The sequence below is a fragment of the Pleurodeles waltl genome, chromosome 4_1 (assembly GCF_031143425.1).
Source record: "Pleurodeles waltl isolate 20211129_DDA chromosome 4_1, aPleWal1.hap1.20221129, whole genome shotgun sequence".
In the NCBI taxonomy this organism is placed as follows: Eukaryota; Metazoa; Chordata; class Amphibia; order Caudata; family Salamandridae; genus Pleurodeles; species Pleurodeles waltl.
In genome coordinates, this window is record NC_090442.1 from 522,822,309 (window position 1) to 522,844,189 (window position 21,881).

General features: G+C 40.2%; 1 protein-coding gene across 3 annotated transcripts in view; it reads left to right on the plus strand.

Annotated features, from left to right (window-relative positions):
- The window catches only part of GXYLT1 (glucoside xylosyltransferase 1), a 131,492-nt gene that overhangs the window by 15,576 nt on the left and 94,035 nt on the right, over positions 1 to 21,881 (plus strand). For 2 of the 3 annotated variants that reach the window (XM_069228849.1, XM_069228851.1), the window contains exons 2-3: positions 4,245 to 4,337; positions 19,587 to 19,761. In XM_069228849.1, coding sequence (XP_069084950.1) covers positions 4,245 to 4,337; positions 19,587 to 19,761 — 268 coding nt within the window. The remainder of the gene's footprint in view (positions 1 to 4,244; positions 4,338 to 19,586; positions 19,762 to 21,881) is intronic. The other variant, XM_069228850.1, reaches the window with a different exon arrangement.

Genomic DNA, 21,881 nt, shown 5'->3' on the forward strand with positions numbered 1-21,881 from the left:
TTCTGCATAAAACTGTCCTTAGACCATTTTAACTTTCTGTCTGTTTTAACTGGTCAACGGGTATATATTATTTATTACATTTTTGTTTTCATTTTTGAATAAAACACAAATACAACTTGAGCAAAGGAAAGTTGCATGTCATACCAAATTCCTGCGACAGAATATGCACATTCACAACTCCCAACATTACAGTTGATTTCTAAACAGACTTTAAGACGTTTGTCGAGCACTCTCTATGTATCAAGCTGTACACATCACTCGCCCACACCCCGTCCACCAGACACTACAGTTGAGAGATTATGAAAATGTTAATAGCAACGCACAGCTTTGTATGCCCTTGAAGGCGCTGAGTGGAATGATCGCTTTTCGCACTATTAAGTCCATGGCCATGGTTTCTGGCATAGTGTGGCTGTTGTGAAGAGCTGGTTATGTGTTTGTGCAATTTTTAGGGCAAGGGGTAATACTTACTGGACATTGTCTTGGTAGACCTCTAATGTGATACTCATCACCTCACTTAACTGCTGAATAATGCACCTCCAATTTGAGACTATATCTGGGCAGCTCCAGATTATTTCCCAAAAAAATCTATGCCCCCACACCTTATCTGGGGTACCCATCCAACCTACCGGGGTAAATTCTGATTAATCTTACAGGTGACATGTGGGTGCTGCGCAGCATGTAGAAATGAGCAAGCTTGATCAAGCTTTACCAGACACCACCTGGACCCGGGTACATGCTCAATTCCATTTCCACCTCTTCCAGAGGCTCTGAGAGGTCCTTTTCTCACTTTGATCTTGCAGGCATCTTTACCTCCCAGTGTGTCCAGGAAGCATGTCCAGATTTCTCTAGGTGCGTTGATCAACCTGGTGAATTGTAAACACTGTCCGGGCCTATCCCAAAGCTCTCTTGAGCCTCTGTAAACATGATGCAGCTACCTCCCAGATACAAGACTCCCAGCGTCAACAGGTATATTTCACCTAGAGGAACAAGCAGCCTTTGATTTATAACCTAGCAAGTCTAAACCAGTTACCAATGGGGCTCTGCATCCAAGCCAGGGAAGATTACCAAGGCAAGTCATTGCAGGGGCTTAAATTCTACCTAATCAATGTGTTCTACATTTCAAAACACAAAAATAAGCATGTGCATTTGGGTATATATCATGTTGCTAATACTGCAAATTTAATTGTTCCTCAGTGGATACCTTGCATAGTCCAAATGTTAGACGAAAACATTTGAGTTTTATTTTGATAACTAATGAGATTTAATGTTCTGCCTCTTTCTCGTTATGGTATTAAAACCCCAAATACGCCTCAGTAGCTATCTGTATAGTTCATTTGTACACGCTGTTATAAAAAAGAGAGACTTGTATTCAACAGGTTAACTATGTTCTTGCTACTGAAACTAAGGTGGAATCCATAGTTTAGACCAGTGGTTCCCAACCTTTTGACTTCTGTGGACCTCCTCTTTATCATTACGTGAACTCTTGGACCCCCACTAATGTATTATTGGAGTCTAGCCCCCTGACCCCACCCCTCCCCGTCCAAGAGTCGTTACTTGAAGCTGGGGACCCCGGCCTAAACATTGTTGATGATTTGAACCACAAAACACTACACAAAAAATACAGAAACAAGCATTAATCAAACACATGCACAAATGATAACACATTTTACTTAATTTGCAAACAAATATAAATTAAAATTAACAGGAAGGTTAGAGCTTTTCTAAATTCAATTGAAGCCACACATCGTTCATGCTATATTCTGTTTGAAGCACCTTCACTGCTTCCATAAATCAATCTGAGGATAACTATTTAATTTTTAGCCTCCAATTTCAAACTCCTTGACAATTACAGTACGTTGTAAAAATTTTAATTGTATATTTAGCCACATTAATCTGTTAATATTATTTAATTTTCTAAGCAGTCACGGACCCCCAGATGAGGCTTTGCGGACCCCTAGGTTTCCCTGGTCCACAGGTTGTGAATCACTGGCTTAGACGAGGCATGCCTCAGTTTGATAAATGTGTAGGATGATTAAGGGCTACTTCAAACACCACCCCAACACTATCTTTTGGATATCCTACCCAAGCATTATATATCATTGAGTCAATTGAAAATGGAGACACATGGGTGTGGAATGTAATAGAATATCTATTTGTCCATGGACAGATTGCTTCATAAATCTACTTGTCCTGTAAAAAACCTACTTGCCCTTTTGGTGCCATGTAGTGTGGCGACAAATTATGGCATCAATCTCTATATATAAGAACTCTGATGGCCTCTCTAATTATGCCATGGCTAATACTATGGTAGGGCTTGATTACTATCAATTTGCATATTTTGCCACCTTTCTGCAGATCTACATTCTGGGGCTGGAGGAAGCAGTAATCAATAGTTCTGGGGCTGGAATGCCTTTGGGTCTGTGCAAACCTACTAACTTGCATGTTTTAAGGATTTTCACCAGCTCTTCTCTAAGCCTTTCCCATACTGAGAAAGGTTGGAAATTTTCTCCTGACAAGGGCAGAAGTGGATGTTCTTCCAGGGTTGGGGAAAAAAGTGGTTGGAGGGAAGGTGAACTTGCAAATGCTCAATAGATTTTCGAATGAGCAAATTTACACATACATATTGACTCGTACTAAAATACAGTTTACAAATATTTTCCAAGAGTACTTTTTCCTGGTCTAAAGTTGCAAATTCGTGTGAATTCATGAAAGCCATGAATCTGTACTAATTCAAAGACAAATACCTTGCATGGGTGCACTTTTGTGACTTTCTTTAAGAATTGGGCTCCTAATTAGGTCGGGCGTTAACCAAGACCTTTTGTTTTTATTAAAATTATATTTCTATCTCTATCCATCTATCGGCTGGCTTTACTGTGAGAGATAGATTTCTGCTCTTCCACAGAGAGATAAGTAGTTTTGTTCAGTGCTAGGAACTACTGTGTCCGTGTGCTTTTTGAGACCAAATTATTTTTTCTCTTTGGCAGTGTTTGTTACAATGGTGAGGGCGTGGCAGCTCCGACAACAATAATGTTTTACAAAAGCAATATCAAAACAAGACACGCATTTACAAAACCAAAAGACTGACCACCAATGTTGGATCTGTTGGCTGTACCAGTGCTTGTTTGTTTTCGTGTTTCCCATAATCTTCTTGAATCTGGTTATTGTGATTTCCATTATGATTTTTTTTTTGGAAATACTAGCATGGATCAGCATATTGACTAAATGATGCTTCAAAGAAATAGTACCTAAAATTTCACAGTAATTTAGTAAAACATTTTTTCCATTTTGCGTTTTTTACCTAAACATTTTCATTTTGAAAGCAACAAATCATCAATTTTGCTTACAAGCTTCCACAAACATTTGCATCAAATCAAAGAGCATTCTGGGTGCATCATACATAGCCTCATATTATAAAACTTTTCAAACGTGTGCGTACACATTTTTTTACTGGAACCACTGTCAGTAGTGCAGTGTGAGTTTACAACATTTATTTAGAGCGCTCACCCTAATAATAAAGGCTTTGCATTAATGAACCATAAATGCAAGTTCAAACAACATTAACATATGGACACAATTATTTGCTCAACTACAGAGAGTTATTTTCCCTATAAACTGGCAGCCAAAGGGTTTGTGCTGCAGTGGGTTGAGTCTACTTGTCCCATGGACAAAATAAACATGAAAACTTGTTGTCCTTGACCCCAAACAATATGTCCTTGGTGTCAGGCTCTAGGAATTCCACACCGCTGGAGACAGAGGGATGGAACTTTCTTCCCTAGTAACTGTGATACACATCACCCTTAGTTTATATCCTAGTTACTCATTTCAGCCCTAGCCGGTAACAGGCTTCTTAGATTGTGTAGGGGGGAGAGTCCCTGATTCATTAGAAAGGTTACTTTTTGTAATTGGTCATGGTTTGTTTGTTTTTTCACTTTCATTCATGCTTTGATGCCTGCCTTCTTATTTGTTTTACCTCTGTGTTAGTCTAGTTTGTGGATTAATGCATGTCAATTCTAGGAAATATTTCAGAACACTTTAGTATTCTGTGGCATTCAAGAATAGCTTCATGTAACGTTGCTTGTGGGCTTACCATTCGTGTGAAAAACAATTGTTTCCGATTTATTATGCATGCTATAGGCCCAGTTGCTCTTGTGCAAGTTCGGTATAAGAAATGGTGTGTAGAAAAGCTAAAGGAACCATGCTGAAATAATTCATGTAGGTTTGTTGTTTGTGTCTTATGTTATCAGGTGTAAAGATTTATCAGTCTCTAACTGGAATCCGTATTGGATGCTGCCCTCTGATGTTTGTGGAATGAACTGCTTTTGGGAGTCTGCATTTAGGTAGGCTATATTGTTACCTACACTTACTACTTAATTGGTATCTCAGTGTAGAGAGAGACAATAAGCAAACGAGTTATCATCACATTAGTGATTTGAACTGCAGATACAGTGTTTTGTTGAGGCTCATTCTAGGTTTTGCTGATGGTCATCATTGTTTTCCCTTTAGATTCTTGGCTTTCTCTAAAGGTTTTATTTACATTTTCATACTCTAATGTTCACTGAACACATATGGAAAGTGTTTCTCCCTTTTGGGGCACTGTTTGATCGCTGAGGTTTTGATTAGATTAGTTTTTTTTAATCCATGGAGATTAATTACTAAAACCTAGCTGATGCTTTGCCAGTAACCTAACTGCATGCAAACCCATGCTTTGCTCTGCTTATTCAACTGGCTCCAAAGAGGACACAGGAGTCCCTTTCCATTGGGCACAGCTGAGTAAGACATCAGGTCTGTTCAAGAGAAGGATGAGACCTTTTCCTTTGGATTATGTCAGTAGTTTATTTATTTGAAATTAAAAGGTGCTTTTATCCAAACCCCTGATACCAAAAGAAAAATACACTTAAAAATGCCTTCATGATGAGCACAGCACATTGAAAGGAGGTAATACAGAAAATTACTCTACTTTAAGAAGGTTTTTTTTAAAACAAATAATGCCGGGGTGTCAGACGACCACTACAACATACATCATCGATCTAATTTTAACTTGAATTGTTATCATTTAGATGAGACATTTTTTGGGATTTCTAAATTAGTATTTCAATATTATTTTGTACCTCCTTTATTCCTCAGGACCTGCCCACTGCTGTCTCTTGTTTAATTGTTTGGGTCATTCAAGATATTTGATCTGGTAAACCTTGATTCCCTCTGGTATCTGAAGTCATCTCTCTCCTTGTCCATTATTACTAGCAATGGAATATAAGTTGTATCCTATCTGACCACTGTGCTTTATTAAAGAGAATTTACTTACTCTAGTCTTTTTCCACTGTTTTTTTCAAAGACAGGCTGGGTGTTTTCCCATTTTAGAGCACTCTGCCTAATTTGTTAGTGCAAATACTTATGATTGGAGGGCAGAGAAAGCAAATGACTACCATGAGGCTAAAAGTGATTGGTGGGATTGCACTGACATGTGTTTGTAGTTGTTTTCCCAGTGTTTCATCGAAACTGCATTATATTATATCTTGGCGGCTATTACATTAAAGGCAAGGAAAGAATGCGTAATACACCTCCATATCTTCAAAGCAAAAATGTATTTCAATAAAGATATGAAAATGCTCCTTAAGAGCTGAATACACCACAGAAGACAAAGGGGGTGGGAGTGGAGCTACTCTGAAAAGGGGTGGCACAAGGAGCTTTATTTGTTGCTCTATTTACAACTATCATGCAGGAAGATGCTATCTACCTCTGTAAACTGCGTTCTGCACTTTTAAGCCTCATGTTAGTCATTTTCTTTCTTTGCCCCTCAATCATAAGTGTTTGCACTAACAAATTAGGCATATACAACAGCTCAGATGAAACACTGGGAAAACAACTACAAACAGATGTCAATGCAATCCCACCAATCGGTAATAAGACAGCCTATAAACCCCCTTGAATGGGAACAATAATCTCTTTTTTTTTCTTGCATGAGAGGATCAAGGGTATTGTAAGATGAGCAAAGTAACCAGAATAATCGTAAAGGCCGTCACAAATGTAAAGAAGTCTCTGACTAGGTTCATAACAACCAGCTTTTGTTGATATTGGCCGATAGTGTCAAGTGAGTGACATGGTAATTTATCACTGGAAACAGACTGTTTTCTCATATCAAGGCCGTTGAAGTTAAAGTTTTCTCCCATCTCCAGTCCTACAATAAGTCAGTGGAGTAGTGGACCCAGTAGACCCTGAAAGAAGAACAGTGGGTTAAACTATGAAAAACTGTGATGTTATAATACTCTTCTTCGAGTCTTTAATAAAATTAAGAATCTCCTTCACTAAACCTACGAAAATCTCCATTTATTACAAGACCTGAGACTCCTATTATGCTTATTTAAAGCACAGCCACAATAGAATTAGTGGCTTGAGGAATAGGTTTACAGCAAAAAGTTTAAAAGTGGAGACATTAGACCAACCTGCTGCTCTGAGAATGTCCTCTAAACCAGCTACAATCCAAAAAGCTTTTGAAGCCGTAGCACCTCATGTAGTGTGAGCACGGAAACAAGTGGTATTAGTTTCTACCAGGTTCATAATCCACCTAACCAAGCAAGCTAAGGTGGGGAAAGAGACCGGTCCATGAGGTCTTCTAAATGAAATAATGAGCTGAACTGAGGAGGACGTCTCAGATCTGCTGTCTTCTGAATATGTCCCTTCAAGCAATTTCCTATACATAATTAGGTAGAATAAGAAAATAAGAATGAAAGACAGATATTCAATTAGTCTTTGTCCTTCTACAAACTTGGAAACAAACAGCAGAAGGGGTATCCACGGCCTTAACATCAGAAAGACATTTCAAATAGACCAAATATAACAGAACAGTTAAGGTAGTAGGCACAGTCTTTAGGGGCAAAGAAGCATTTTCAGGCCAATCAACAAATATCATTAAATAAATTCACACCCCACTTTTACTTAGGAAAAGGTCTCGAAAATGTTACTCCCTTTAAAATTCAACAAATTAGTGGATGTTCTCAGGCATGTTTACTTCTGCTTTTGCATGTCCTGCAGATATTGCTAGTCTGTAGATGCTTATAGTCCTATACGCCTTCCCTTGGGAAGCCAAACGGGATTACTGTAATAATCACCTCTCCTGAAAAGGGATCTGAACCTGTGGCCAAACACCAGCTACTCCAGACCATGCATGCACATCTGTAAAGTTTAATGGGTTTGAGGGGCCTGGTGGATGACCTGAGCAGCATCTACCAAAGTTTGGGGCTTTCCAAGTTGAATCGAAACCTACCATGCTGCTAAGACGAGGGGCTGATTGTAAATAGGCTAGGGAATGATGGGGTTAAAATGGGGCAGCCTATTGGTAACTACATAATGGTGGGGAAACTAAGGCTAAGTTTGACATAGAGAAGTTACCACTATCAAAGTAGCTTTTTGATGATGCACTTCAGCTAGAACCCATGAAATCATGTTAATGGGTAAAAGGCATAATTTACTGGCCATTGCCAGAGGTTGAGGATCTGGTCTTCAACTACAAAAAGAGGCAAGTTTTGTATGTAAGCGAGAGGCAAAAATATATATTCAAAAGAGTCTGAATCTGGGGAAAAAAAGTATTTTGAAAGGTATAGGCTGAAGCTGCAAATCGCTCAAACCTTTAAGGAGCGTGAAACACCAATCTGTAATTATGTTTAGATTGCCCAGGAGGTATTCTGCTTGCACCAACATTTTCTTTTGTAGGCAAAATTCCCCCTAAATTCTTTGCTAGTTCTTCAAATGGTTTCAACTTTGTTCCTCCCAAATGACTGATATACCTTACTGCCTAACAATTTGCCATCTGAAGAACAGCTTATCCATACCTCCAAACATTTTATGTGCAAAGAGGACGCTTCCTGTGACCATGAACTGCCAATCAGTACTGCGCCCCATCCTATCCAACTTGCATCAGATTTTGATACAAGATACAGGCCTGTAGAAAAAATTAGCTTCCGATTTCCTGCTTCTAGGTCATGAGTACTTTCAAGCATTTTCCCAGGGGCCAAAATGTATGGTCTGTGGTGTGACTAAGGGGCACACTGATGCCTGCATTGATTGGGGATGTGGACAGGGGTTGCAAAGTGAGCATAGGAGAGTGAACTGAGAGACTTAGAGTTATCAAGAGGATTTAATTTCCCACTGCACTCTCAATTAAGCACCTAATTTGTAGAAGAGACATAGGTTTGATATTAGTGTGCTGTACTGTATCTAAGTTGCTATCCCTCTACCCCACCCTGGATTAAGCCTCCTCTGCTTGCTACCTCTTTCATAAATCTAGTGTTCAAAGGAGCAACTTGTTTATTGAATTGGAATGAAATAGAGTCTTGGGTTTCCCAATCTCCTTATATCATTAGTCGCTTATCTGTAAACATCAGGGCTGCTTAGAAAAAGACACAGTTAAGGTAGCAGTGACTCCCTGACAAAGTCCCCACAACACAGTGTGCAATTCACTGAGGTGGACAGACACAAACACCCAACCTCCATTGCTAGATGTGGTTCAAAGTGAAACTTACCATTTAATCCTGGCTTTCCAACTTTGCCTAAATATGTAGGTTGTGAGAGCTGTAGTAAAAGTCTGGGCCGGTCTCACAACATTCCTTTTGTGAGAGTAGTCCCTGGGTCTTGCACTCTGAATTGCTCGCACCCCACTGTTTATGTAATGTGCAAGACAGAAAGCATGGGATCATAAGACATTTCTTTAAATCCTGGCCTTCCTTTGTGAGTAATTGCATGCCCTTGGGGAATTAATTTTTGTACATATTTCTACTTTTTATGTGTTTTTTTTACAGAGTTAGAAAGAACTTTAATTGACATTGGTATTATGTATGTGATAAGAAAATAGGACTGTGACCAAGCCATTATTGGATTTAAACCCTGGTGGCTAGAACGCCGAGTCTCCTAGTCCACTCACTAAAATGTGGTGTAGTGAGAAAGTTAGGGACCTTGAAACAAGGATTCCTGCAGCATTGCGGTGGTACTCGTCTTCACCAAATTGTTTAAACATGCTCAAATCATGTTCTTCCTCTGCCTTTGTCCCGTTGCGGGTATGTGATAGAGGGGGTGAGCTACTAAATGCTAGAGCCTAGCCAGATGCTTGGCTCTGGCTTAGCGATAGGTCCTCTTGTGTCCTCCAGGCCAAAACTATCCTAGCCTTCAAGTAAACATCTTTAAAACTTCTTGAATTTCTTTAGCATGATGACTTTCTCTTGGGGAAGTTGTAATATTGATCTGTTTGAGTCAATAGGGAAATTGAGAATTTCCTCATGAGAGGTAAGACTGGTAAAGCAACTCCTACCTTTGCATGCCCTTCTAAAAATCATTGACCCAAAACGTTTCTTAAAGAATTTGGGCCTTATCCATTGATGCAGAGGTGGCCACAAAGATGGTTATGTCCTTAGTAAATTAATTGCCAAAAAGGAGGCCATTTGTCTCTTGACCAACTTCTTTAGTTTCCTAAATTCCCGGTTTAGGGATAATTTTCAGTAGAAAACTCTTACATTATTCCTGGGCCGCAGCTGCATTAGCATTTGTTAATAAACAAACCACTCTTGGTACCCAATTTTATAAGGTAGACTGATCAGTCTGAGTGCCCCCAAACTATTACTCGTCTGCTAAATCCTGAATCCTTGTTAGAGGACCTGTCAGGTCTGATACTCACAACCTATATGCAGGGGTGACAGTAATGTTAATGGTTAAAGATGAAGGTGTGCACTCTGATCAGAGTTTATTCCGAGCCATCTTGTCTAAAGGCTGTCTTAGTCTAGGTGTGTTATGTTGTGCCAAATGTTCAGAAAGGGTCCACTCTTTACAATTAGGGTGATGAATCCATGTTGGACCAAACAATGGTTCAAAGTGTGATCTAAGACTGTATTGTTAGAGGTCTGAGCAGAGTCTCCCATGTCACTAACAGAAACTTTACGCCTTTTCTCTAGAGTCTCAGGCCATGTGAGATCATCTGGTTTATGTCATCTTTGTCATAATATGTTTCCCTTATCTTCATCAGTATCAAGAAGATGTACAGCCTGAATGAGAAGCTCAGCCCTTTCAGCCAAACTTGAAACCTTTTGGCAAGGAGGACCAATTTCAAGAGTCAGCAGACTTAGGGCCTGATTATGATTTAGGCAGTCCGACCGCCGGACTTCCAACACAGCGATAGGGAGGACACCGCAAAGCCTGTGGCCTCTCCAAGCCATATTATGAAGTTCCCATCTGGCTGGACGGTGAAAACAGTGCAGCAGCATTGTCTTTGGCTCTCAGGAGAGCCATGGCCAATGCCATTGCACTGTCCATGCCTCCAGCACACACTGCATGAGCAGTGCAGGGGCCCCCTGTGGCCCGGTCTCTGCATTTCCATCGGCCTTTTCATGCCGGGGTCCTCGCCATGAAAATGCCAGCATAAAGGCAAGTCTTGATCAGCATGGCTGTGCCGAAAGCAGCACCACTGTGCTTGACCACAGCTTTCATCGCCGCCAACGCGTTGGGATCCACGATCTTGGTTGTGGCGGCTATCTTTTGGCTGTCAGACTGCCAACATTGGAATCTGACGGTCAGACCGCAAATGGTTGTGGCAGTTCGACCACCACCGAGGGTATGGCAGTTTTAGGACTCGTAATCAGGCCCTTAGACTTTACCTCAGTTGAGCTGCGCTGAACATTATGATCTAGAAAACATTTTTTTTCCTTTTTTGTTTTATCCCAGAGTGTCCGTAGGTGAAAAAGGGTGGTTTTTGTAAACATTTTCTGCACTGATGCTTTAAGATTTTTTGAAAAAGTAGACATGTAGGACCTCATTACAAGTCTGGTGGTCACTAGACCGCCAGGCCCATGAGGTCGGGCCACAAGGGAACCAGAGGTGGCGGCGGTCCTAGTCCTCCAGGGCAGCGCTGCCCTCGGGATTATGACCCCCTTCTCTGCCGGTGGTTTCATGGCAGTACTACTGGTAATGCTGGTGGAGTACGTGTGCAGGGGGCCCCCGGCGGGCCGCTGCACTGCCCATCCACTTGGCATGGGCACTGCAGGACCCCCCTGGCCAGCACCATTTCAGTGTTCACTGTCTGCTTTGCTGGTGTGCCCTGCGCTCTACAGCATTGCTGCTGGCTCGATTACGATCCGGAGACAATGCTGCAGGCTGTTTCCTGCTATGCCAGCGGGCAGAAACTCAGGTTTCCGCCCGCTGAACTCTTAATGGGGCTGGCGGGGAGGTAGCCTGTATGGAGGCAACCTCCCTGTCGGAAGTTTGGCGTTCAGTGTAAACCGTCCGCCAAACCCATAATGAGCTGTAGTCTGTGACAGCTTGTAGGACAGAATCATTAATAAACAAATTTAAAGTGTCTTTAAAAATTTGGTCTTCATCTTACTTACTTAAGGAATTACCTACTTTACACATTCTTCATTTTGAAATGTTTGAATAATATGTGTGTTAAACGTCAATAGTAGTTATAAATAAAGTCCTTTAAATATCAAACACAGTACGGGTCAGGCTTTGGGGCAAATAGATCAAAATAACCTTAAAAATAAATAATATATGAATTGGTATTTCTTGAAGTAAATGACTCACATCAGACTCAAACCTGCACTACTGTGTGGCCCACAGTAACCAGGAGATGTGGCCCAAGGGTGTGGAACAGGCCATTTCACAGCTGTTATCTCCCACAATAGAAATCAGTGGAAGGGGTGTCGCCATTCGGAAAACAAGCCTCATAAGGAAAGCTGCCCTGCAGAAGTATTGTGCCTCTGCAATGCACCAAGGACTGGTTGCTGTGCTTGACCCACATGTAGTGCTTTCCTCTTAGCTAGTTTCTAAGCACTAACATAACACACCAGAAATGCACTTCTGAGGTCAAAGAAGACTTTTATTGTTGTTAATTCTTCCCCAACCACAATATTTATGAATGACGAATTAGTAGCTTTCAAGTCCGCGTTAATCAAACAAAATATATCAGTTTGCAATATACACAGCAGGTTATATTTATAAGATATTGAATGCAAAGCAAAACAAATACTTCACCGTGTGGGAACTATCTACAGCTTCATCTTTCTAAGGTCTGCAAGCTGATGACCCCTGTCAGCCGCGAGAAAGAGATTCATCTACCCACACGGGATTGCTGGCAGCTGGCGCCAAGCTCCAGCACGAGGTCCGGCAAATTCGAATCTGACTCTCTGCAGCCTGTTACATTCGTTACAAAGGTGTGCCCCCTCCTCTCAGACCTGGGAAACTGAGCAAGCCTTTTGGAGACTGGCCAGGTCTCCAAGACTACTCCTGCTCCCAAGCTCAAGCAGAGAGAACAACACCATGTACCCTCTCTTATCAGGTCTAGTCTACTGTGAGAAAAACATCTTGGTTCTCTGGTGCAAAAACACAGCTTGGAAAAATACAGCTTGGATTCTCAACTGCAATGTCTAACTCCACGTTAAAGGCAATGGGCAGCTAACCTAAATATCAAATGCAATGTCTAGTGTCATGTCAAAGCCAATAAGCATCTAAGCTGAATACAAAATGCAATGTCTTATATCATGTCAAAGCCCATAGGCAGCTGAGCTGAATACAAAATGCATTGTATAATATCATGTCAAAGCCAATAGGCAGCGGAGCTGAATACAAAGTGTAATGTATAATATGATGTCAAAGCCAATAGGCAGCTGAGCTGAATACAAAATGCAATGTATAAGATCATGTCAAAGCCAATAGGCAGTTAAGCTGAATACAAAATGTAATATATGATATCATGTCAAAGCCAATAGGCAGCGGAGCTGAATACAAAATGTAATATATGATATCATGTCAAAGCCAATAGGCAGAATATCTAATAGCATGTCAAAGTCAATAGGCAGCTAAACTGAATACATCATGTCAAAGTCAATAGGCATGCAATGTCAAAGCCAATAAGCGGCTAGACTGGATACAGCATGTCAAAGCCAATAGGCAGAATACAGAATGTAATGGCTAATGCAATGTTAAAGCCCATAGGCGGCTCAACTGAATAAAACATACCATGTGCTACTGGTGAACATTGAGCAACTAATATGCGCAGTGGTGAAACACAAAGTCATTGGTCAAAACAAACTCCATCAAATGGCAGTACACCACCTCATCAGGTGACTAATGAAGGGCTATACTGAGTGCACCACAGTGTCTGAGCTGCCTGAGGTAAAACGAATCTTGCAAGGTGCAAACACCCTGCTCCTCAGTGTCAAAAGAACCGACTCGAGGAGGGGTGCAAGTCAAAAACCATGGCTGGTTTAGTAAATCTCACCAGTTAAATAAGTTTAATACCATAAACCAACAATGAAGCAGTATACTAACATTAAGTATAAAGAAGAGAAAATATTACTTGACTGCGAGCAGCAAGAAAGAAGGGCTTTTTGCTGCCAGCCAAGAGAATTTATAAGCTTTATAGTCTTATTACTGATCGGTGGGGTTCCGTTATGACATTATTTTGTAGTTGTTTTCTCAGTTTTTCATGGGGACTGCAGTATATTATTTAGTGGCTGCTATTACATTGAAGGCATGGAAAGAATGCATAATAGTAACCTCTGAGGTCTTTAATAAATTCTAGTACACCATCTGGTACTAAAGATGAATCTGTTGTTTAAAATACAATCTGTTCAACCTAATCAAACTTGGTTTATTGCTTAGTGACGGTTTCACAGTTCATATTCCTTGTATATCAATTGTGTTATTAATCACAGTTTTTGTATGTTTGGTTTAGGAACCAAACTGTAAATGAATCTTTGCCATAAGTATGTAAATGATCACAACAGAGTTGCTCATTGCTGTATTATATGTTTTGATGTGTTTTTACGTATTATGGTGTCAAAAAAATCTTTTGCTGCTATGTTGTAATACTGAAGTTTATCGATTAAACACGTTTAGTGTTCTCCTTTTACTGCTTGGACCCTCCAATAATTTGCTTGGGTATTCTCTGCATGCCACTATCAAATATATTGCAAACTTTAAGAGGAATGCGTCCATTTGTCTTCCATGATCCACGTTCAGGTCACATTGTCAACAAAATGTCCTATTTTCGTCTTGTTTGACGTTCATTTATCAAACCATACTGTCATTTTACAGCCTTGCTACTCACAGTTGCATACACATGTTTTGGCTACAAGATGCAATCTGCACCACCACCGTTTCTGGTGCTTTCAAGGTCCTCCACTCCTTCATGTGTGGGCGCCTATAGTGCATACCCTGTGATGTATATGCAGTTCCATCCTACCGGTTATATTATGCAGGCAGCACAAATTTCTCCGTTTATAGCCCAGGTGTCACAGCAAATCCACATTTTCACCAGGGTTCTGCAAACTTTGGTGTCATTGTTTTCTTCATTTAGGGACATTTAGGAGTGAGTCTGCTACCAACTTGGACTTCCCAGCCGACCAGAACTACATTTTTTACAAGAAAGCAATTAAACGCAATTGGAAGCAGCACTTATCTGGTGTAGAAATTGAGAGCTGTTGAATGCAAAATAGATTCTGGTTATGGTAATTCTTCAACTGGAGGGATTTCCTTTGTAATTACCAAACCACCACCATCAGGGCCTACAGTAATGTTCTCATAATTTGTACAGAGAAGACCAGCTTGAGACCTTTCATTCACTTGTACTTGCCAAAATCTAGTTACATAATTGTATTTTAATATAACTGTCAACTTATTCAGATCTGTACTGGCATGATTTTGGTTTAATAAGTGCGAAGGAAAAGGATTCCTCACTATTGTATTGAACATCCCTTCTCAACTTTTACTTTAGCTGCCACATAAACGATGACAATGCTGCTGCCACTTTCCCGCTGGGCTGACATGCGGAAACCTGGGTTTCCACCTGTCAGCCCACTGGGAAAGTCGTAATGGGCCCGGCAGGGTGGTAGCCAGTATGGTGGCAACCTCCCTGTCGGAAGTTTGGCAGACGGGTCATCCCGTCCGCCAAACTCATAATCAGGCCTATAGTCAGTTTTTCAAGACTTTTCACTGGCTTAAATCCTGCTGATTGCGTGCCATGGGCTGGCTTTCTTTTCACTCTCATTTGTTTGGTTCTTATTCTACTACTTGCCTTGTCCTTCTTGTGTTTGGGCCTCCCTTGGAGCATAGCCTCTTCACTTGCTTCCTTCCACTGCTCACTTTTAGGGAACTAATGTTTCTCAATGAGAGTGCATGTGTTTTCCAGTTGTCTCCCTCGTGTACTTCCCTCCGCGCTCCATACTACGCTGTCTTGTGTGTGTGCTTCTCTCCCCAGCTTTCCATGTTTCTCTCGCACGTTTCTCCGTTTGCCCTTGTATTCTCTGCCATGCGCATCCCCCTGCCCTCCTTGTTGCCTCCTCCCCTTTCGCATCTTCTCTTGTCCTCCCCCGTCCATTTCCCCAATTTGCTGCAATACCTTCCACTTTCTAAACAAAAGTGCCTTCATGCCACCTATTTATTTTTTTCTCTTTTATGATCCACTTTTGATTGGAAAATTTTAAAAAATGGTGCCTTTGTCACAAGCTTTTGTCATGGCACATGCATATGCCTACAAAATGACATGGCCGGGTCATCACGTCTTATTTCCCTTTTGTTCAGCCTGTACACCATCATCATTTTTGCTGATGCTGTACAACTCAAATATAAGGCATTGGCAGAGATAAAAGGTTTCAAAGGCAAGACCTATTGGCTTTGCCAGTGCTTATTTTTTCTATGATCCATCAATGCAGGAAACTGTTCACGTACGTAGCTAAAGTACTTGTCTGAAAAGAGGTTTTATGTATTTAATTTCAAATGCAACCAGTGAAAAGGCCCAACATCCATCTCAGTACTAAATTTGAGATTTGCAGGGCATTCTGGGTAAGAAAATGTAGTGGATACATGTTTGCCTAAGTTGCAGCTAAACTGGGACTATTTTTCCATGGTAAAAAGTTGATGCCTGCATAGTGAATTCTGAGGCCTTTCCTGTAATGGACGACAGGCCCACACACGCAAGTGGGGTATATTTGTTACTGGGAGAAGTGTGGGAACACCAAATAAACATTTGTTATTATGTGAATTTCCCTTTATTTTTGACTTCTTAATGTAAGCTAGTGTTCAAGAAAGAACACATATTGCTTACTGCAGTCTGAATCCCAAGATAGTGTGGGTAACCACAAATTCAGAGTTGTACAAAAATCCTATACTTTTAAGCTCAGATTTTGTAGCACATTTAAAAAATTCATAGGTTTCCTTGATGCTCATTTTTCATTCATTAAATTTTACCGTATGGATTGCTGCATGGTTGGTGCACAATGAAAAATCATTAAAAGCATAACCTCGGTTGTTGGATCTAGTTATTACATGTTTTTGGACAACCTACAAACACCACATATCCCTCCGACCGAAAGGGTCAGTTTATTACTTTTGTAAATCACCCTTCGGAGCATAAAAGTACAGATGAAAACATTGTCACCAATTGATATTTTTTCCTTATTTCTTTTGGAAACCCATAAACAGTATACTTAAATGACCCTTTGCTGAATTTAGAAAAATTGTCGACTTTTCATAAAGGTATAGCTTTTTGGCTTCACCCATATGTTTCACACCTGTTTACACCACAAAATGCAAGTAGGTTAAAATTGTAAAAAATAGGAAAAAAGAACTACCTGTCCGAAAATTGCAAAATCTTTTAATAAAATTATTAAGATGAAAAATACGTTTTAATAAAAGTACTAATTAATAAACATAAAAATTCTAGGGTCGGATATTACAAATTATTGTAAGTAATATTTATATAGCTATTTATTACCTGTTTAATTTTGATATACTTAATATTCTCTAATTTCATTTTTTAGGTTAAAAATTATTTAGTTTACATGTTATTTTAAAAACAGCATTTTTTTAGTATTCCTTTAAAAATAAATATCGAGCTTTATTATGTTAGCCTCTAATTTACCATAAGGAGATCTCTGTCACGGTGGTGAGGTCCTCTGCTTATATATGAAAAGTTACGGATAGTAAGTTTACACAGCTAAATCCTGTTTTTGTTGCTTCCACTTTCTATTTTGAGGGGATGGAGACATGTAAATGTCTCATAGTAACAAATGTACGCTCTGAAATGGTGAATATCAAAAAAGTGTAAAGGTGCTACTAGATGCAGTATTAAGTGTACTTGTGAGCAACACTGCATGTGCAAATGTACCTTTATGAAAAGGACCCAGTGTTTTGAAAACTCTCAAGAAGTCCATAAGGCAGTTTTAGGCAAAGCAAATCACATTTGAGACAAATGTTTGTTTGAATATCCAAAATCGTACTCCCGTTCAGTATGGTTGTTCAATAGGACACCTACAAATCCTGCCAAAAAATCCTTTTTTATATTCTGAATTCCACCTACTCGATACCAGGAATCATGTGAACATTTCTGTATCCCTAGCTTTCTGATGGGCTCTAAACGTTGTTATTTTGGTAGTAAAGTCATCTGTTAGCTAAGTGACACCCACACACCACAGACAACATGTGATTTCTGCATATTCATAATGCTGCCATCAGGCATAAACATAGGTACTGGCAAAGCCAGTTGGTCTAAACTTCACGTGCTGAAGCTTGGTAACTCAGCTATTCACAGATGCTGTTTACATGTTCAGCATGCACATATGCTGTTTATTACACGAAGTCCAGCCCTGTAGAGTTTGCCAATCCTGAAGGAAAAATGTTCAGAGAGGGTTTTAACGTCAAAATGCTATTTTGCCTGGAGTGCCTAAAATACTTGCACTATTCCTGAATGGATCCTTTGCACATCAATTGCAAATATCAACATTTAGAATTCTTCCTATTGCCACGGCATAGTAGATTTCTTGTAATGTGTAGTAATATGGGGGTGTTCTTGTTCTGCTTATCCATGGTACCATAATGCACCTCTTGGTTAAACCAAATAACTTACTTGTGGGCCATCTCATATTAGCTCCTGGTCAATCTCATATTAGCTTCCTAGCATATTAATGATCTCACACAATAACTTCATATTTTGTAGATGATTAGACAGTCTTGAGGTAGATGTGGGGGTCACTGCATTTGGGTGGTTGCAGCTTAGACACTACAGTTCCGATTCAGGAATAAAAAAGCAGAATTTTGTTAAAGCACATCACATACATTTTTACATTAAAATGTGCACTGCTCGTCTGGGATCCTACATTACATGTCAGTGGCTCATTTTCTCTTTTAGTAATAGGGCTGGCATAAATGTTTCCTGTAGTAAGGCATATTCCGAGTGATTTGTTTACTGCGCCCCTTACACATTTGGGGTTTGATAAGAGACCCGCAGTGGGGACATTGGGGTTCTAGGGGAGCCTGTATTTGGCATGTCCTAACTCCTTCATGCATTGTGTCTTTAGTAAAACCATGCCATATGGAAGGGGCCAGAAAGTGCTGGCCTGTCTCCGGTTAGTTAATGTAGTGGAAGTCATTAGTTTAGAGGTTAGGGATGGATTCTTGTTGACCGAAATGTTGTTTCACCCTCAATGAGACTCAGTGCTGTTATCTATTCGGCCAGTGTTATCTATTCAGCCAGTGTACAATCTGCTTTTGACCACCATATGTCTGGGAAATGTTACTGCAACAGAATGGTTGTGTTTCAGCCTTTCCATTTGGACATCTCCTTAGCTGTCGTCAGTGGCAGTCCAGGTTGGCGCATGCCATGTACCAGAGCTATAATTTCAGCACTAGCAGCCGTCCCTCACTTTTGTCGCACTACACAAATATGAAATACAAATGTTGCAACATCCCAACCCAAAGCAGTTTGGTCAGTAACGATTTACAGTCATGAGGTTTTTTTATGTGAGTTAAGGATATATTCCTAAATCCATATAAGAATTAGGACAATAACAACATTTTATCTAAAGCTATCCTGTCTGTCATTAGGGTGGCAGGGTTTAGCCACTGGTCCAGACCTTCTAACTCACTATTCAGCTTACATGGCAAATTTCAGTATGTAGAAGTGAGTGTATATGTATTTGCAGAGATTTAATTAAGGATGTGGCTCAAATGAGTTGTAGATGTGCCACCGTTGTGATTTTCGAATAAGTTTGTAAGTCAGATTTGAAAAAATGTAATGTGCCAGATTAAAAAAAAATGCTGCATTTGACAATATATTGAAACATGCAGGGATTGCATCTTTCCTGCAGTTACCTAGAGTGTGTAAAAAATAAATATTTTTAAATATCTCCTGTTTGTTAATCACTTTTCATTAAAAACAGTTTAGAAGAACAAAAAGCCATTTCTCTTTTTCGTTGTTGAAACTGCAGGTTCCCTGTCTTTCACCTTGGCTGCTGGCACTGGCAGGAGTCACTATGATGTCACAACCCATCTGTAACAGATTATTACAGTTGAGCACAAACTCCACTCCATTATTTCGGGTGACTTGACGTCACAACTCGTCTGTAATAAGGAAATGAAAGACGGGCTTTTTTACAAGATTTCCAAGCTCTCTTGTATTAATTATGACATAAATCCAGCACGATGCTTACAAAATTGAACACTTAGCTCTTTTACTTTCGTTGTGTATGCAATAAATCTTGAAACTGCTTTAAAGTCTGCCATTTTGATGTAAAGTAACTTGTATTTTTTACCATGATTTTTCCCTTCTACAGGTACAATGTTACCAAGGTGCGGCCTGTCGAAACTATGCATCTAGCTGTGGTGGCCTGTGGAGAACGCCTGGAGGAGACTGTTACAATGCTAAAGTCTGCAATTATCTTTAGTAAAACACTACTTCACTTTCACATTTTTGCAGAGGACCAACTGCACGCTGGTTTTAAAGAAATCGTAAGTACATGTATCTATATATATATATATAGTATAACTATTCCACTAAGCTAGCCAAACAACTATCAAGTGCTGTGTACATGGTCAAAGGCAGGTTTAAAGCCAGAAAGTAAGGAGAGGAAGCTGGGTTGTGGATAGTTAATGTATTGTGGTGATGCGTTGTTTAAAGAGATGGGCCTTCAACTCTTTCCTAAATTTGAGCAGCCCTGAGGTGCTCATAATGGATACGGGGATGTTCCAGATACTGGGTGCATAAATGGAAAAGGCTTGTTGTCTTGTGTTTTTCTTTTTTTTTTTTTTATACTTCTTAGACTTCAGTCTGATGTTGTGTTGCCTGTGATGTGCTAAGAACCACACGAGATGGGGAGCTTTTCTGTAAGATAAGTTGGTGTGCTGGTTGTGATTGGCTTTTTAAATAGTGAAGCTTGTTGTGAGGAAGGTGTGACATGGCAATGGGAGCCAGTGGAGTTCCTTCAGGATGGGGGTACATGAAATAATGGATTGTGTATGTACAGCAGCACATTGATGATGCTTCAACTAGTAAAAATGAATTTGCCCTTATCATTGTTAAGTACCTGCCCGCATGTTGAAAAACTGGACGTAGCAGTACAGATCCATTCCCCATAACACATGGGTCCTCATTACTAGCGGTCCGTTGTTTCATTCTGTAATAACACACTTAGTGTTCCGATACCCACTTAGGGCCTGATTATGAGTTAAATCATTTTTTATAGCCCCTGATAGATATCGATACCACAGGGTACGTTATTTATCGGATGGGATAAATAATAGCACGTGGATTTTTGTGTTTAACGCACTAAAATCTGCTTGATAACGTAAATAATGTATGTTTTCTCCTGTTCAATTTCAGCACGTTTGACCTGCTGAAATTTAACGAATGTTGAGTTATTTAACGCATCCGATAATTATCGAATGTGTGGCTAACTCCGACCCATGCGTAAACAGGAGTTTATGCATGGGTACATAGGAGTATTATTACGAGCACCTCCAGATCAGGTCCTTGGTGTGATATTGACATTATTGCGTCATTCCTAACAGTGTCGGTAAAAGACAGGTCAGCGAGACCATTAGTCCCAAGGACGCTCTGCTCGTGCTGCCAAATTTGTTTATACATTTGCAGTAAATCTGACTTTATTAATGACAGCTATTATGACTGAAAGCACTAGATGGCGCCAGACACTGCCATATGGGTCAGACATGACTTTTTTTTTCTTAGTTTCCTCACAATATTCTTAGCTGCCTGATCACAAGTTCTGCACCTCGAAATGACTACTAACTCAGTAATACCACTGCTTTCCACTGTTCTGAGTCTTCTATTGTGCGTTTTTTGGCCTCACGGTTCCGCTGGGTTTCTGCAAAAGAATGTTCAGCCAGAACATACAATAAATACTGAGAATCTCACGATCTCAATGTGCGTGCAAACTCTACTTTGAGACACAGACAGGATTACCGTGTTAGGTAAAACGAGGGCCTTAGTCGTTTTTTTAGTTCTTGAAAAGCAGAATACCTTCCCTGAAAACGTCTTAATATTGATGTATTCGCAGTTTCGTCTCAACTTTGCACAATAAAGGGATAATTCACCTGTCTAGTAGAGAACCGTGGCTGAGCTCCGGACAAAACTACTGCCGTGTTTTAGAGTACTAAAAAAAAAAAAAAAAACTCAAGAGCTGTAACTGTCAGATGCTACCCAGTCAGAAAGGAACATTTTTAATAACTTCCTATTGAGCTGTTTTCCGGATTCGTCTCGACCAATGGCAAGCTACAGCCAACAGTGGGGAGATTGACTTGTAGGTACTCCATTAGAAAGCAGACGTCTGTAGCAGGACATCATTACTGTGGTATTTTAATGCAGTGTCAGTGGAGGTTGACGTCCTCAAAGTATACTCCGTCTGTCTTCCAGCAGAGGTTCTCTGTAAATGTGTTCTAGCCAGGTTTCTAACTCTCCAGTTGTACACCCCCTTCTTAACAATTGTTCCTTGGGCCTGTAAAGAAAAGCTCAAACTGAAGGCTACTAGTTTCTTCTCTGGGCTAGCAGTGCTAACCCAAACACACATCAAGACAGGAAACATCATTAATTTCCTGCCTGCTAGAGTTCATCC